Raw genomic sequence first — 17,352 nt, forward strand, 5'->3', positions numbered from 1 at the left:
CCACATCAGGAGAGCGTCAGAGTGGGGGTTGGGAAAAAGTTCTTCTGAAAGCAGAGGGCACGGGAGAGGCTGCCAAGGACAGTGAGCATGGTCCCAAGCTGACAGAGTTCAAGGAGTATTCTGGACAACACTCTCAGATATAGGGTTTGGATTTTGGATAGTCCTGTGTGGAGCCAGGAGCTGGGCTCCATGATCCTTGTTCAACTTTTCCAAGTAGGGATATTCTGTGATTCTAAGCATATCTGGGCAGCAGGACTCTTTAGATGTCTTTGCACTGAGCGGCACTCTTTTCTCCCTTCAGGAAACACAACTGTATAGAACATAATTTGGAGCAAAATTAAACCACTGATACCAAATAATAGGACTAACTATATATGACTACATGTAAATCTATAGTATTATATAATTCCATAATTTTCTTATTTAGTAAATCTTAGTTAAACAATGCTGCCAAACAGAAAGTATAGGAAGATAGATGCATTACACACATATCCTATCTTTTCCTATTACCAGTAGGAACACAACAGTACATCCTTGTTTATAATCTCCATGTATTCATTTTCTAGACAGAAAACATTGTTCACCTTCAAAGTTCAAATTAAGGCTTAGAATAACAAAATATCCATGAAAATAATCAGTTTCAAATGTTACCCAACAGCAATGCAAAACACATGTTATTTACTACAATATGGCCCAAAATAATTTTTTATAATAAAGTCATCACGGTTTTATTTCTGTGTTGGGCTTTCCACATGCTGGGTAACAGCAACTTATTTTCATACTGGTAGTAATTCTGCTTTTCGAAATCTTAGTTACTAGTAGCTGTTAGCAACACACACACACAGAGTAACTGAACAAAACCTGTATATACTTATTTGCTTGTAACGCTATCATATTCATTTAAACAAACTGAAAGAAGCATAACTTCATTTTCTTACAAGTAAGATCATTTATGAGTGCTGTTGTTAACACGAACATGGACTATAAATAACTAGCAGCCTATGACAAATTATGATAGATAATTTAGCATTTGGAGGGTGAATACCCTGAAAGAATAGTATCCACACAAAATAATAAAGGTGGACAGTATATTTTCATATGGCTTACCCAGATGGTATAAAGACAACCGGGAAATTACGAGGGGCTCGCCTGTCACTGGCAGTCAAGGCTCACCCAGAACTCCACAGGGGACAGATCTCCAACAAGAGATCCTTCCCCAGTGGTGGTCAGCCCTGAAATGGGGTCTGGGAGAGGTGGAGCCAGACTGCACCCCTTCCGGTCACACAGTGCATTGCCTTCACCTGTGCTCCTGCGGCTGACTCAGTGCTCACCTCAGCTGATCCAGCAGTGCTTCAGGCCCTGATTCAACAGTTCCCATACAGCATTGCATAGTACCTTGTTAAATGTAAGAAATTTAGATCACTTATAACCAGTAAACAAATTCAGGAAAAGATCAACTTTCTGATCCCAAAACTGTCAGCTACACTAACATTTCAAATAAAAAATACAAATCAAACCATGGCATTCATTTTCCAAGACACTTTCCCATCCATCCCACTAACAATGGCAATCATAATAGTTTAAACCATGAACTTAAACTAAGTTGCATTAACATGCTGAAATTTGATGCCATCACAGGTAATCTGTGAATAATTACTACTCAAGGCAAACTACATTACATGAACCCTAACCTTGTTATGACTTTGTCTTTCTGCACTTTCCAGGCCCATCTGTTTTTCTCTACACTTGATCAACCAAGCTAAGAAGACCTATACTTTTCCTGGTGGTACAGAAAATGCTCACGAATTATAGTCATGTCACTCCACTCCAATTTTTTTTTGTCTATATAGCACAACAAATTGATTTGCTGTGGCAGTAAACAGTGAATTGGTCTCTTCGGTGTCTAGTAATTAGTTCTAATGCTAGCAGACAAATTAAAAGGCAGCAAAACAAAATGTCTCCATCAGGCACTTATAATAACCTTCATAATACATACAGTAGATGTTGTGAAGACTAAGGTGGATAAATGAGGACAACGCTGATTCTGGCATCCAGCTTACTTTCAGATAATCTAGCTCATCCCTCTTGGCTGACACCAGACCAAGAATATTATTAAAGAGTAATAAACTCCTTCCAGCAAACCACTGATTCCATGGTTCACTGGTCTCAGACCTAATCTATCAATCCATTTACTGCACACTAAAATGTAAGAAACCCATTACAGATCTGTTATATACCCTGGCAGGTGGCATATGACAAGAACTGAATTCATCACAAACTTCAGTGCCTAGTACCTTTTTGTATGCTTTGAAGCCCTAGGTGGTTAGCTTACTTGGCTATCACAGCAGAAGATACTTTGAGGTTTGAAAATAAATGAAAATTCTTGATGTAAAAACATAAAAATGGTTATAAAACACTTCATTTTTCATATTACTAAGAATTCACAGAGATAGTGTTATTTTCATTTTCACAAGAAATACTGGCTTTGGAGAGGGCATAATAAGTAAAACCAGGCTAGAATTTAGAAGTCATACTTCTAAATGTGGACTTTAATCCTCATTCTCTGCTTAAACTATGTTTGAGGTAGCAGCCTATTAGAATCACTATTCAATAAAGTTGTCAAAGGAAGCGTCATTTAAAATTTACTACTATATAACAGAAGAAAAATTCTTCATGTATCTATTCTCAAGGTCATCGGCACATGATATAAACATCTAAAAGCAAAGACAATACCAAATCAAAAGAAAAAAAAATACAACATTTTATGTGACTGCAATTCCTTTCATCCTCAATTTCTTTTTTCAGCTTATTTCCACTGCTGTAGGGCAACAGTTCCTGTGACTGTAAAAAATGGTCTGAACATGATTTATTTCAAATATACCACCTTGAAGGTTAAGACTCACAGTGCTGTCAACCTTTCCACTGTTTAGCAGATCAAGGCAGAACAAAAATTTGTCATACTCCTAGGAGATATTCAGCTATGTTTTCAACTGGTAATTTTCAATTATCACAGCTTCACTGAAGTAAACAGAATTACTGTAGCATACACCAGATAAATAGCTACTTTACCATGTACAGTTTATGTTTTGAACAAAGTATCATCCAGCAAGACCAAATAATCAGAATCAGAACATTGTTACACGTTCCTTTCTAGCATAGATGCCAGAAAGCAAAACAAATAGCTGGAAACAAAAGGATTAAATCATAAGATGCACTCCAAGATGGGGATGGAGGGACAGAAAAGCCCCAGAGAAATCTCTGTGCTGATTAAGTTTGTCCACTGTGCTTTGAGGAACATAAAAAAATATACCCTCATCAAATCAACCTACTGCAGAACCATTCTCCAGTGACCCAGTGAAGATCACTTGATATAAAAGTGTGGTTAGGAACACAATGTATGGCTCCATGTCAGGCCTGCAGACTTCCCATGATACCTGATTTTCCTACAGACCCTAGAGTTTCATAGCTGAAAGTAACAAAATTAATTCCTTCAGCTATATAAAAACTAATCTTATTGATTTTCCATCTCTAATATCCAGAAAATTGAGTTTTCATCCAAAACTCAATTGTATGTACAGTTATTTAGGTTGCTCTGTATATAAGCAACCCAGAACATTTCAGTATTAGCAAGCAGCAAGTGAAAACATGAAGTATTCAGATAAATGACTAATCAGTAAAAGTTTTCATTCAGAGACAAATTACAATTTTTGTAGGTTTCTGCCATCTTACTGAACATCAACAAACACCAACACAAACATTTTTTGACTGAAAGTTAATGATTTCTCAATACTACAGCAGAGATGTTCATGGTGCCTAAATTCAGCTACACATGTGCTTACATCAGCTAGAACATAGTTTTAATTTGATCTCAGTTTTCTGAATTATTTTATATATATATTGATTTTGGAAAGCCATTCTGTAGAGAAAGAGATACTTCTGCCCAAACACCTAAATAATGATTTATGTGCCCAGCTCTAATTTTGTGAATGAGATCAATATTATTATCCATTTTTGCTTGAGTCATTAGCTACCATTCTAACACTTGCCAGACTATTTCTGTTAAGAAGAAGAAACTAATGAGAGTTCCAAATCAAATAAATTCCTGTTTATTCATCCAGACTGCACCTGAAATATCAATTCAGTGAATAGAGTTGAAGGGACTGTTCCTGACCATAAACTCCAGCTTATCTTTTTAGTATATGGCGCTCAGAAAAAGATCTGTTTTCTCATCTTTTCTTCCTAAGGCTGAACATAGCTTAAACATTGTTCTACCCCTCCCCCAGCACCCCCACTGACTGCGCTATCTCACAAACCCTTCAGTTGCATCTTCTAAACTCAACCTGTTCTTACCAGACTGATCCATACCTTGGATGGTGGTCCTTTCAATAGTGCTTTCTACCATCTCTGCTACACACTACTTAAAAAATAAAGTACAACAAAATCCTGGCTTACTTTTCTTCACGGGTATGGAGATCCCAAAAAGCAAAATGAATGGGATTTTGATACACAGGAACTCAGAGCTCATAGTTGGAAACAACATAGAACATAAATACATAGTTGCAGCCTGCACCTCAGGGTTTGGGAGAGAGCTGGGAAGGGTTTCTAGAAAGGCAATCAGCCATTCACTACTGATTCACACAACTGAGTCACAAAAGGTGGAATATTTGCTCTACCCTTAAAACAACCAAGCTACAAAAAATGGTGCTCTGCACTCTCCTCTTAAGCAGCAGACCTGTAATTTAGGGAGATAATTTGGATGCAACATCATCACTTCAGGCACTCATTGTCTCGTGTTATTATTGTTTCTCACAGCAGCATATTGAATACATTTTCTTTCAGCAGGTTCATTATGTGCACAAATGTCTCTGCAGGTTCATCCAAAGAAAAATAATGCATACTAGAAAATATATAATGCAAATATTTGCTGCAGATTAAAATTTTATACCATAGTTATATCACTAATATGTCTAACCTTTAACAAGCGACGGCTAGCCTCCTTCAGCGTACTCTCAAGCTTATGTTTTCTTTCTGGGTTCAGTGATGCACTTCCAAGGGCTGTTCCTCCAGTTTCATTTAATCGTTTCAGAATTCCCTTGTGTGGCAGTAGCTCTTCAACTCTTAACTGGAACAGACAAATACAGCAGTTAAGATGAACTGTGGTAGAATTTTCAGCTCTCTTATCTTCAACCTTATCGATTTATCTATCAGCTGAAGGAATAAACTCAATTCAAGACAAAATAGCCAAAGCTTTCTGAATATAGAAAGCTAAACCTCTCCCCAAAAGAGACTGCATTAGTGAATTAGGTCTGAAGAGAGTCTTAAAAGACCAAATAAGGGGATTCTCAGAATATTAATTGCTATTACATGACAAATTCCCACTTCCTGACATTTGTATAGTTCACGTATCCAGATTTTAATTATCTTTTAACACGGTTAAAAAGAAAAAAAAACTAAAATAACCACATCACTTTGAAAAGGGGCTTCTCCATATACTGTGCTGTTAACACAATCACTCAGATAGTACGTGGTGAAAAGTCCTCTAGTCCAATCACCAGTTCATATATGCTCATAAAGACACATAAAGTACAGCCAAAGGAAGCAAGGTATCATTTAAACAATGCTATCATCACTTCTCCATCAAGTGAGCAGATACTGCAAGGTTAATTGTGGCAAAGTAAGTAAGGATACTATAGCTAGCAGATACATTTATTCAACTTTTTTTTTTATTATTATTATTAATAACACAATCTATCTGGTATTAAATGATCCCCAGTGCAAGTTGATATAATATTTTACGATGCATTAGGATGTATTTTCTCGTATAACTCCCAAAAATAAAGAATGTAAAAATGAGCTATAAATCAAAAATGCTTGTACATTTAATTTTGGACTACTTATCGTTTGGAAATGGTACAGTTGTGAAATATTTGCATACATTTAAAGAGTGGGAAATTAACTGATCTAGAATATCAACTCAAACTTTAGAATCATAATATTTTCTGCAAATGATAAGACGCATTTAACACCCCATTTCTTTGTCTTCAGTCTGATATTCTTGACAATGGAGGCAATGCCTCACAAAAATCTCTGTCCAGTTCACAAATACTTTATACTTAAGAGTAACAGGCATAAACTTATTGTATGATTAAGCCTTACCTTCCTCAAGAACTACACACTATTTGCTCTATTTTTTATTTATTTAGAAATGAACTTGATTTTTACAAAATATTTTTTCACATTCTTTTAAAGTAAGTTATTATAATAGGAACTCTAACCATTTATTTTCAGATTCTTAAATGTTTGTTGTTTAAGTTTGTTCAACTTGGATTGACGTAAAGGATAAGTAGTCCTTATCTTCAAGAGAGGACTGGAAACCTTTTAAATATATCTCCCATATGTATTATGCATCTCACAGCTAAGGGTTAATTTCCTATAGAAATTAGTTCTTAGACACATCCTATTGGAAACATTTCAAAACTAAACAGAGCAAATCCTACTTCATATATTCATGTCTAGTAGCATAGAATAAAACCTCTAACATCTTCAGTAAATTATTAAAGGCTAAAAATATACATTTAATATTCTGATTTTATATTTTTTAAAATAAAAACATTTTAAAAGCCACTGTCAAGTTTATTATAGAAAACACTGAAGCACTACTTTAAGTAGTTGATACTTAAAGCCATGCATGAACTTCTAGATACATTTCTTGTGAAATACTGAATATAGTTTCATTTCTGGCTATTCGTAACACATTAACACGTAAACTATAGAAAAATGTTTTATAGATGAAATTGTCATGTTCAAATACCAGAAACTTAAAGTAGGAAATAAGAATGTAAAAGATGGTGATTCAATATTTAGTGACAGGATAGAAATTTCCCTTACACTTAATTTCCTATTTCTTCTCTGATTTTTGTATGATAAGTATATATTTCTACCTGGGCCTTCAAATTGAAATAGCATTTAATTTTCTTCAGTACAAAAATGATCAATTAAAAAATAAAAGGAAGAATAAAGCTCAAAATACCTTTACTTTGCCAAGGCAGTCTCTTAGCTGGTCTTCATTCCCAGGCTCAAGGGGAATAGCAATGATGCTCTCTGTTTCCTCTAACCACAAAATAAACTTGTTCAAGTCTTCTTGAAATTCTGATAAAATATTCTTTTCTTCCTCTATTCTGTATTAAAAACATAAAATTAATTATTCTATACACTACAAAAGAACTAACAGCATGGAAACCCAGTGTCAGAAACTAAGAATTCTAGCACCAAACTTTACCAAAATGTATCTATAGGAAGTGCCACTTGAATATATTTGAACATATTGTGGAAACATTTTTGTGACCATGTCACGTAATTTGTGTACAGCATTTCAGTACAGAACCATAAAAATTATGTTAGGCGTGTAGTCTCTATGAAGAAATAGGATCAGATTTAACACACTTAATATTAGTTGTCTGTTTGGTCTACGTCTACAACTCAGCTGTTGATTCATTCTCTAAGTTCTTTTCATTGAATGAGAGTTGTCATGTAAATGTTACAATAGATGTTGTAATAAATGATTACAAAAAGAAGAAACAAATCTAGTTGTATTATTCATTTATTAATTAAAGGGAATCCAGATAGCTAAAACAAGCACTGCAGGTGTCTGGTCAGATATACTATCCTCACCACAACTGTATGAATATAGGGTGATCTATGCTTTTGTGTCCAAGTTTTCCAGAACTATCAAGATATACTTAGAGACCATTTCAAAGGCAGCAGGAAGAGCACAGAATCTGAGACCCTTTGGACTAATATTATCCATGGATGTATTCTGAATGAGAAAAATAAGGTTAAAATAAAACAATGTGTAATTTATCCTTCAAGCTAATTCACAAAGCTAATGATACATCTGTATGGAAAAACGAAATATTTTTTCTTATTTCTGATTTTCTTTTTTTCTTTTGATTACTTAAGATCAAAGCAAAAGGCACAAAAACAGATAGCTATTATTATTTCCAAGATCCAACTGAGTCTGAAAGATTAGACCATTTATTACACGTAACAACATGTTGTATTAGTATTTTGAGAATATAACTGCATCACAGCGGAGAGTCAAGATCAGTGTTAATAACATTATCTCTGAATGGTATTAATAAATATTCTGTGTTAATACTATTAACGTGGAAATGATATTATAAATATTATAATGGAAATGATTGTAATTATGTCTGGTCTCCCATACTTGATACTTCTCAGCTCCGGCCACCAGGGTTACAAGGTTTGTTTTTCTTTGTTTGCTTTTCTTTGTTACAAAGTAAACAGAAGAAATCTAATTCTGTGAGTGGGGAAAACTTTTTAAGAGTGATAGGGGCATAAACTCATCAGCTGAATTAAATTTCATTTCATAGCAAAAATATCAATTTAACAGTATAAACAAGAAATTCTCACAGACGAAGATTCTTAAGGCAGAAAAAAAAAATCACACTGTTGGAATTCTGACCATTCTAAAATAAAAAGAGGAGCACACAGTTCAACTATTAATTTTTACATAACACCTAAATTAGCAAACGTTAGTGGAATTTACCTGCTTTCCATCTTATTGATGTTTATTGTATCTTCTTAACAAGAAAACTAGTATAAATTACCATGGACAACAATGTTCACCAGAATTCACTATCAAGCTCCTGTATCCACCAGCATGATTGCACTAAGCATACCACATCTTAAGGAGATACAGAAAATACGATTTTCGCCCACAAGCGTGATATAGTCTGTAGGTGTCTTTCCTGGATGGCAAAAGCCAGGCAAAAAACCACCACTAAGATATTTACAAAAAGTGCTTATATTCAATTTATGACAACTGGACACTTTCAGAAAATATCTCCAACTTCTGCCCTAAATCCATTTTTTCTTTTGTGGTCAAAATGATTAAGAGCGTGGCAACAGCAACAATATGTACAGTAAATATCTGAGATAAGAAAAATCTTGCTATAGAACAGAATTGTACATTGTTGTTTCCAAATAATTATGAACAAGTATCTCATACTTTCAAGGTATTTCTTCACAGTACAGTTTAAAGATGTTTTCTATTAACTTCTAAAACATGCAGCATTACTTCTTTGTTTACTTTCAAGTTTAATGCATTTTTGTTGTATTTATTTAAGCATGTAGTACTGATAATAATGAATGGGATATTAAAAGCTTTCTATTTACAATTAAGTGCTAGATATTTTATTTACCGAGTCAATTCAATGCATTTAGATAAGAAAAAAGCACTAAGTTCTACTTGAAATATTGTTTTCAAGTTATAAATATTCTTAATAATGTCTTCAGGAAATGGAATTGCAATGATTATGGATGAAAGAAAATCATTTATACAGAAAACCAAGTGTAAAATGTATTACTAAGTATTATGAAGTCCAATAATAAATCATGCATACAATCATAATAAATATACAGTTTGTATATAAGAGATTAATAAAAAACAAGACAAGTTTAAATGGCTGAATTTTTTTTTCCCACAGCTTGGCTGGTTGAGGAAGGGATACTCATTCATGTACACTATACTTTACAAATGACAAAATCATCAAACTATCTCATAATTCTGAGGAAAGAAGAGGAAAACTTTCTAGATGGGGCTTCCTACAGGAACTGCTGACAGTGTAAAGCCATAAGTAAAGCTGATGCAGTAAGATGCAATGTAGATGAGACATTTTCAGTTTGTTCTTCCAGTTTCTATCAGCACTAAAGTATCAGCACAACAAAACTAGTCTGGGTGGCTATATTTCATACAGTTCATACAGTTTGGTCACTTCCTTTTATTGTTATTTCATAATTCATTATATTTGTGGTTTTATGTTTATAATATAAGAAGTTATCTGATCTACATTTCACCATTATATTGCATGTGCCAATGGATGGGATCGAAGCCCATCTGGAGCAGGCTGTTGTAGTAGGCATAAACAGGGCATCGGGTTGTGATGCAATAGGACCTGTATGCATGGTGCTATGATCGCGCACCTCCACGAGCGGGACAGAACTGGAGAGGGGAATAAGGAAAGGCCCAGGGTGAGTCTGGCTTTCATCCCCTTCCTGTCCCTTGCTGCTCCAAACGGAAGCATCAGACTGCTTGTCTAAGAAAGGTGCATGTGTTGAGCGTTGTGCACCGTCAGTCTGACACACATTCATTGCCTGAGCAGCACTACACCCTTCCTTGGTCACGTTTGACCTCTGTGAGGCCTTCAGCTGAGTGCTCCACAGCCCTTGCAGTAAACATGCCCATTCCCCCACCCGACTCTGAGGGATGAGGGCAGATGAGGATAATTTGGTATGTTGCTCAAGATACATCTCATTCATAATATGTGAACAGTTTCTTGCAATTTTTGCAGGTGAATGTCTTATTTTATAAATCCTTAATTCATGTATTCACATATGACCATAGGAGACTTTCAGAAATCAGACCAAAACAAAAAGCGTTCCACAAAGGTCTATTTTTTTTATCCTAGTCATGAACAGCGTGTAGGATAGTAATTAAAAGATCTATTGCAATTAATGGAAGCTGCAGGTGCACTTCATAATTTACTTCACAATTTACTCTTGGCCTGTTAGAACATTACTTCTATTATAACTCACATCCTGCATCACAAGTATCATATTATGCAAGCCACAAAAATAAAACACACTTTCTATTAGCTAAACAAGTCAATAACAGAAAGTTTAAACACGATGAGCGCTCATACCTTTTGAACAAGTTGATTTCGATCACCATAATAACATTTGGAGCGTTTGATACATGCAATTTCAAAGCTCTTAAAATTCATGGTGAGAATGACAAGTGAGCAGTAGTTTGCTATTAAGGAAGTATGAACTTCCAAATCTGAGCCTAAACAAACAGGAGTAAGGAGCGTAAATTGCCAGCTGTCCATCAGGATATACAGAGCAGTTGGGAGCACACACTGCTGGATAAGCAGATGAGTAAGGAGTAAGACAGAATTCCAGCAGCTGGCCCTATGGAACAAGGCAGATCCATTTTCAGCACAGATTTATCTGCTGTTATACACCACAACCACTCCTTTTAAACCAAACTAAGTTCCTGAAGACCTTTCAAACTGCCTCACAATTAGCAAATGGTTGATTTCATTAACCCTGAAATGTACCTCAAATTGACTGATGGAAAACTCTCTCTGTAGATAAGTACAGTTTCACACATAACTTCGAGTCTTTGAGGTGAATATTCTCAAGCATACTACTTCGTGTTTTCAGTGTTAAAATATCACAGCTTTTTATTTTCATTTCCAAATTCATAGGAGCCCCTTAGTCAACTATTCTCACTCCACAGATGTTTAAATGAATACATTGTACTAATGGAAGGTAATGTGTTCAGTATATTCAATATATTTGAATGTTAAGTAGTAAATTAAATTAAAAAAAATTAGTTTTCCTAACAGTATTAAACAGTATCAATAACAAATTCTTAGAGCAGTCAACAAATTATCCTGGGTAAATTTTTGACTAAGAGTAATTCCTAATTATAACGGTTAACTATTAAGTAATCATTAATTTCCTATTTCAAGAAAGCTTGAATTTTTCAATTACAGTTTCTAGAGGTCATATAAAATGCATACTACAGCTCACTTGTTTTTTCCATAGTCAGTAATGTGATACAAATACCATAGCAACCCAAGTAGTTCGAGTAACATATCAAATAGTTATGGTTTGTAGCTGCATGTGATGTTGAACACAATTGGGAAGTGTCAGCTAGAAACAGAAAACATGCAATTGGAGTATACAGGAGTAATGTAGATTTACACTTGCTTGTGACTCACACTTTATGGTTAGATTAAATGATTTTGGTGGTCTTTTACAACCGTAACGATCCTATGAATAATGTTTCTATGTTCTTTTCTAAACATTCAGCTGTCGAATTTGTATTTGCAGTTATTTCCAAGGGATTAATCCACTTAGCAGTTTTCACTGAGAATTTAAGAAGTCACTAAAATAGTAAGATGACAGTTCAGCAAAATATTTACAAAGAAAGAATGAATTTTATTTCTTACTCCAGGGAATATGCAAATGTGCTTCACCTGGGTAAGGACCTTTAAATAAAGTAATTGAAATGAAATGAAAAATATCACTGAAACTTCAGGAAAGCCAAATGCAAATAGTAACCAGCAGCAAGCTGAGCTACAAAACTACATGTAAACAGAATGTAAATTTATACCATAGTGACGTTTTTCTACTGAATTACTGTAAGAAAACTAAGCAGTCAAAAAAGGAAAAATCAGAAAATTCCATATGTAACCAATTTTAGCTTGGAAACAAAATATATATTTACTGATTTAACTGTCATGAAATCTCTTCATCCCTAAACCAGCTTTTAAACTGCAATAAGAAACTAATCACGGCATTCCATATATTGAGTATTACGGTGAAGGAAACCAATCTACAGCAGCTATTGTACAGAAGGAAAAAATAAGATCTCTTTAATAAATGTAAGGTATGAAAAATATTTAGATATTTATTTACTTTATAACAGCTATTTTTTATTTAGAACAGTAACCTTGTGGCTTTATATTCAGAGAAGTGTTTGAAGGTATTTTGGTGAATAGCCTTTGTACTGTCATTTTTTCAGTAATCTCTTCAAGCTCACTTGAACAAAGATACGTAGAGTCTGCAGGTTCAAAATCATTAAAATTGCAAATCTACTGCAGCTGAAATAATGAAAAATTTTCTTCCATTCAACAGATTTAAAAATATATATCTGATCGTGATTAAAAAAAGGCTAATCTTGAAACAGCTAAGAAAAGTCTGGAGCATCTGTTTTCAGAAATTAACACAAGGAACATTAATGAATCTTCACCACATGAAGTTCATAAATAGCTGGTGCAAAGACAGAGTACCACACTGCAGCAACCACTCAGATTTTGAGAGCCCATAAGTGCTTTAAGACAGGGCACTGCCTTCTCAATCCATCCAAAACTCAACTGTTCCAATAACATGACTCAACAGACACAATAATAATGCTCAATGGACACAGCCTTACGTGACAGTAAACAGAAAGGTCAAGAGAGCTTCTGATGGTGCAGTTTACAAACTCTTACTGCCAGAATTATTGGTGGAATATGAAGAGGCAGCAACAGATTTTTTTTCCAGTCTCTCTTGTCTGCAGTTAGCAGTAGCATCTGTTCAAGAGGCTACTGTAACTTCCTTATCTCCAAGAATCTTTGCTTTTCTTGAGCATGATCCCAGAGCATGAACTCAGACTTCTCCAAAAGCTGCTGCTTGCAGCAAAGTGCTAACAGAAACTCAATTAAATTCCCAATTTGCTAACTATCAGTGTATCAGGCTTTCAATCATGTTTCACTTTTTTCAACTGCCGGGTCTATTCTGAAGTTCTCAGTAAGATAAAACAACGAGATGTGATAAAATTACATTCTCCTCTAATTCGTAGCTGGGTGGATTAGACTGCAAGATACAGAAACATTAATCACTGACTTCAAACTTCTACAGCTTTGAAACCCTTTGATAAATGCAACTGGAGGATAGCATACTACACAAACATAATTCAAACGTAACCTCTCGATCTTCAGTACCAACGCAAGGAGATTCAAAGTCAGTCTTAAATCTGCGTTTAGCCAGGGATCAACATCTGACCTGCTAAAACTTAAAAAAAAAAAACAAAACGAGAAAAAACTAAAAAAAAAAAAAAAAACACTGGCTTGTTTTTAATGAAGTATATGTTCTTCAAATTGTTTTGAGTTGGTTTGATACTAAGCTAAGTAGTGCAGATGACAAAATAGAAGTAAAGTATGCCAACCTAAGGGATCTTAACAAACTTGAGAAGTGAGCCCACATGAACCCAGAGAGATTCATTCAGCACAGTATCTTGATTGGAGGAATCCCAAATATGTGCACACAGTGGGAGAGGAACTCATTGACAGCAGCCCTGCCAAGAAGGATAAAAAGCTAAACACAATGCAGTGTGTTCTTGCAGACCAGAACTCCATCAGTATCCTGAGCTACATCAAAAAAGGGGTGGCAGCGTGGAGAGGGTGGTGATTGCCTCCATCTACTCCACTAATGTAAGGCTGCATCTGGAATACTTCACTCAGGCCTCAGGTCCACAGGACAAGAAAGATGCAGAACTGTAGGAGTCGGTCCAGAGGAAGGTAATAAAGATAATCAGAGGACAAGAGCACCTCTGAACAAACTGTGTCCTTCTATCCTTAAAAAGTGCTTATAAACATGAGAGGAGCAAACTTTTTACAAGGGCAGACAATGATAGGACAGAAGATAATGATAAGACCTAGAAAGGGCACACCATGTGTTCTGTCATTTAAGTGTCTTTGAAAATCCAATCTACAGAACTGAAAAGAAGAAGGAAATGAGAAAAAGCTCAGGCCTTGTTTGAGGAAGCAGCTAGACCAAGGGTAGAATCTTCTACAATCTCAGAGCAGAAAACATGTCCCTGGCTCTGTCACAGCCAAGGAAACGAGGCACTGAATAGAAGTGCAAAATCCTCCATCGTGATGTACACAAGTCTCACTACAGTAGATCAAAAGCACTTAGTTCAGGACAACACTGTTCATATTTATTACCTGGCAAAATGTATACTAACCTAGGTCTCTATAACCACAACACTCAATATATCACACAAATTGCCCTTCCAGAGAAAAATTAAAAGTAATCACAAACCAATCAACAAACCAAACAGAGCAAAAAAAGGAAAGGATGTGTGTAAATCAGGGGTTATTTAAGATCTCTCATCAAGGAAACATAACTGTATCATTCCCATGTAACAGCTCCTAGGCTTTACTAAAATGTAAGATATATAAAAAAAATTGCACAGACTGTTAACACAGCCTTGAGCCAAAACAGAACAGAGATACACATTTCTCTTGACAAATGAGGGTGAACAGAATACCTGCAGTGGGACAGATTTTATATTCTCAGACAAAGCTCAACCACCAATCTTTCTCTTTGATGTTAACTGCAGTAGCTTACAGGGCTATTAAAATGATATGTTATTGTTTTTAAGTGTTAGCACTTATTTAGCAAGTTAAGGCTTGGAAACGCAGATGGGTTTCAGTTGTACAAAAGAACAGTTTTTAGAGCAATAAATAAAGGCCAAGGACCCCCATGCACAACAAGCAGTATTACCCATCACACCTGGAGATAAAGCAAAAAGAAACATTTAAAGCACCAGGACAGCTTCTGACAGCTGTAGCTTATTTGCTGCATTTCCTCCTTGTAATAAGCTCTAAGTAAAAGTTTAATCTTAGTTAAACTCAACAATCAGGACATTGCCTGACCACTCCAGTGAGAATTTTCACAGCTTTTGCTCTAAATCACACACATACACACACACACACAAACAAAATAAAATGGGACATGACACATCAGAAGAAACTAAACTGTTGCATGCTACTAGCTAGTTCTCCTAGCAAATTTCCAGCACTCCTTGGTGTACTTCAATGAGGGGTAAGCTGTTTTTAAAAAACACCGATTGAAGAAACCTTTGCCAATGACTGTAAAGGAGAACGTTAAGTCTATTTAGGCACAGCATCTACACTGATAAAACACTAAAATCTAACATGAACAGCAACATTTTTTTTTCCTTTTGGAAACATTCTTTTTAAACAAATCAAGCCATTTTTTTCATTATCTGTAAACTCAAAATGTTCCCTCTGACTGCAAGAGGAAATTAAATTAATCTGGAAGTTATTATAAATAACATTAAATTAAGTAATCTATTCTTTTTACCCAACTTGAACGAAATGCAGTTGTTAATGGCACCAATCATGAGAAGTAAATTACAGTAGGATTAACAGTATCAGTTAGCTAAGTTATTATTAGTATTATAGATATACATTTTAATGATATCCTATCAAATATAAGGATGTTAAATCAACAGTAAATTGTGGAAATGGGCTCTACTCTGTTCTACTTTTAAACAAGAAGTAATATATGCTTGTTTATTGTTTTTAAGCATAAGGAGTAAAAATACAAGAATGTGGAGCGTGGAAGGGAGTGTTAGCCACTGACAAAGATGGGTAGAAAAGAAGAATTAAACGATCGTGGATATGAAATGTAATTATTGATCATTTGTCATGAATATAGAAACTCCAAACGCTAAGAGTCAGAAACAGATCTAATACAGCCAAAAGGGTTTTACAATAATTTTGCTTTCTTTTAACCTACCTCTTTTTTTTCTCTACCAGCTGTCTGCAGATCTCCTGCCACCGGGTATTCAGATTTCCCAGTTGCTCCTTCAGCACGTTAGCATCTGCTGCTGATGACTGCTCAATAATTTCTTCACCAGTTACATTCAGTGTTTTGACAACAGTTTGCTGTCGCCCAATGCCATCCTGAAGCTCCTGCAAAGTAACCAACACATACACGTATTCATAAAAATGTCAAGCATGAAAGAAGGAAAGAAGATGCTTCATCACATACTGGCCAGATGGAAAGAGGTGAAAGTATTTGCTCTGCCCTGAATTCCAACAAAAAAAATCCAAAGCCAAACAGATAAAAAGATATACATATATTTTTTTAAACCAACATCTTTCAGGTTGGCTTTTTTTGTTGTTGTTAGGTTTTGGTTTTTTTCTGTCTGTATTCTTGTCTGATAGGTATCAGTGCAGTTATATTTTGCAGATCATTTTGTAAGAAAGACTTCTGAACAAATTTACTGCTGCACCCCTGAACGTATACACATTGTTTTGTTGGTTATTTTTTTTTCCTTTTCTCTTTTTTTTTTTTCCTAATTGGAAGAAATTTCATAAACCTTTATCTACTTTTTGAGTCAGAGAATTCATAAGGAAGACTATTACTTATGTGTTTCTATTTACAGAACAAAATTCAGAACTACCAAAAGACTTGTCTTCAAAGTTTTACTAATTACTTCTTTTATCATAAAATGAAATGTGTGGTAGACTTTTAAAGAACAAACAACAATAACAAAAAACACAGTTCTGAATCTATAGCTTAAGCATTGAACATTGTATTCCTGTTCAAAAAAGCATGTATACATAAATAAGGAAATCAATCATTGCCCATTCTTAGTCATCAGTAGAGCGTGAGTAATTTTTACCATGTAATTCCTCAAAATGTCCAAGCAGAAAAGTGTAAAACCATTTTCAACAGTTTACTGCTAAAATAAGCTGAAACGCTCTGGGACTCATATTTATAGGTTTACAGGCCAAACAATCTCAAAAGTGTATTTGAGTAATGCCTATTTAAAAGAGCTTTCAAGTTAGATGCTGAATCTACCTTTTTATTATTATTATTCCAGAAGAAACCATACATTTTAGCATATAATCCTCTTGAACTATATTCAATTTTATGCTTGTTTTGTCTTTCTAAAAG

At 34.9% G+C, this 17,352-nt stretch overlaps 1 protein-coding gene across 11 annotated transcripts in view; it reads right to left on the reverse strand.

Annotated features, from left to right (window-relative positions):
* The window catches only part of DMD (dystrophin), a 961,436-nt gene that overhangs the window by 368,555 nt on the left and 575,529 nt on the right, over nucleotides 1-17,352 (reverse strand). For all 11 annotated transcript variants that reach the window (XM_065741536.1, XM_065741534.1, XM_065741531.1 and 8 more), the window contains 3 exons: nucleotides 16,186-16,361; nucleotides 7,031-7,178; nucleotides 4,973-5,122 (listed from right to left, as the gene is read on the reverse strand). In XM_065741536.1, coding sequence (XP_065597608.1) covers nucleotides 4,973-5,122; nucleotides 7,031-7,178; nucleotides 16,186-16,361 — 474 coding nt within the window. The remainder of the gene's footprint in view (nucleotides 1-4,972; nucleotides 5,123-7,030; nucleotides 7,179-16,185; nucleotides 16,362-17,352) is intronic.

Source organism: Cyrtonyx montezumae, unplaced genomic scaffold, assembly GCF_038088225.1.
Source record: "Cyrtonyx montezumae isolate F1298 unplaced genomic scaffold, pur_monq_1.0 scaffold_3, whole genome shotgun sequence".
NCBI classification, from domain to species: domain Eukaryota; kingdom Metazoa; phylum Chordata; class Aves; order Galliformes; family Odontophoridae; genus Cyrtonyx; species Cyrtonyx montezumae.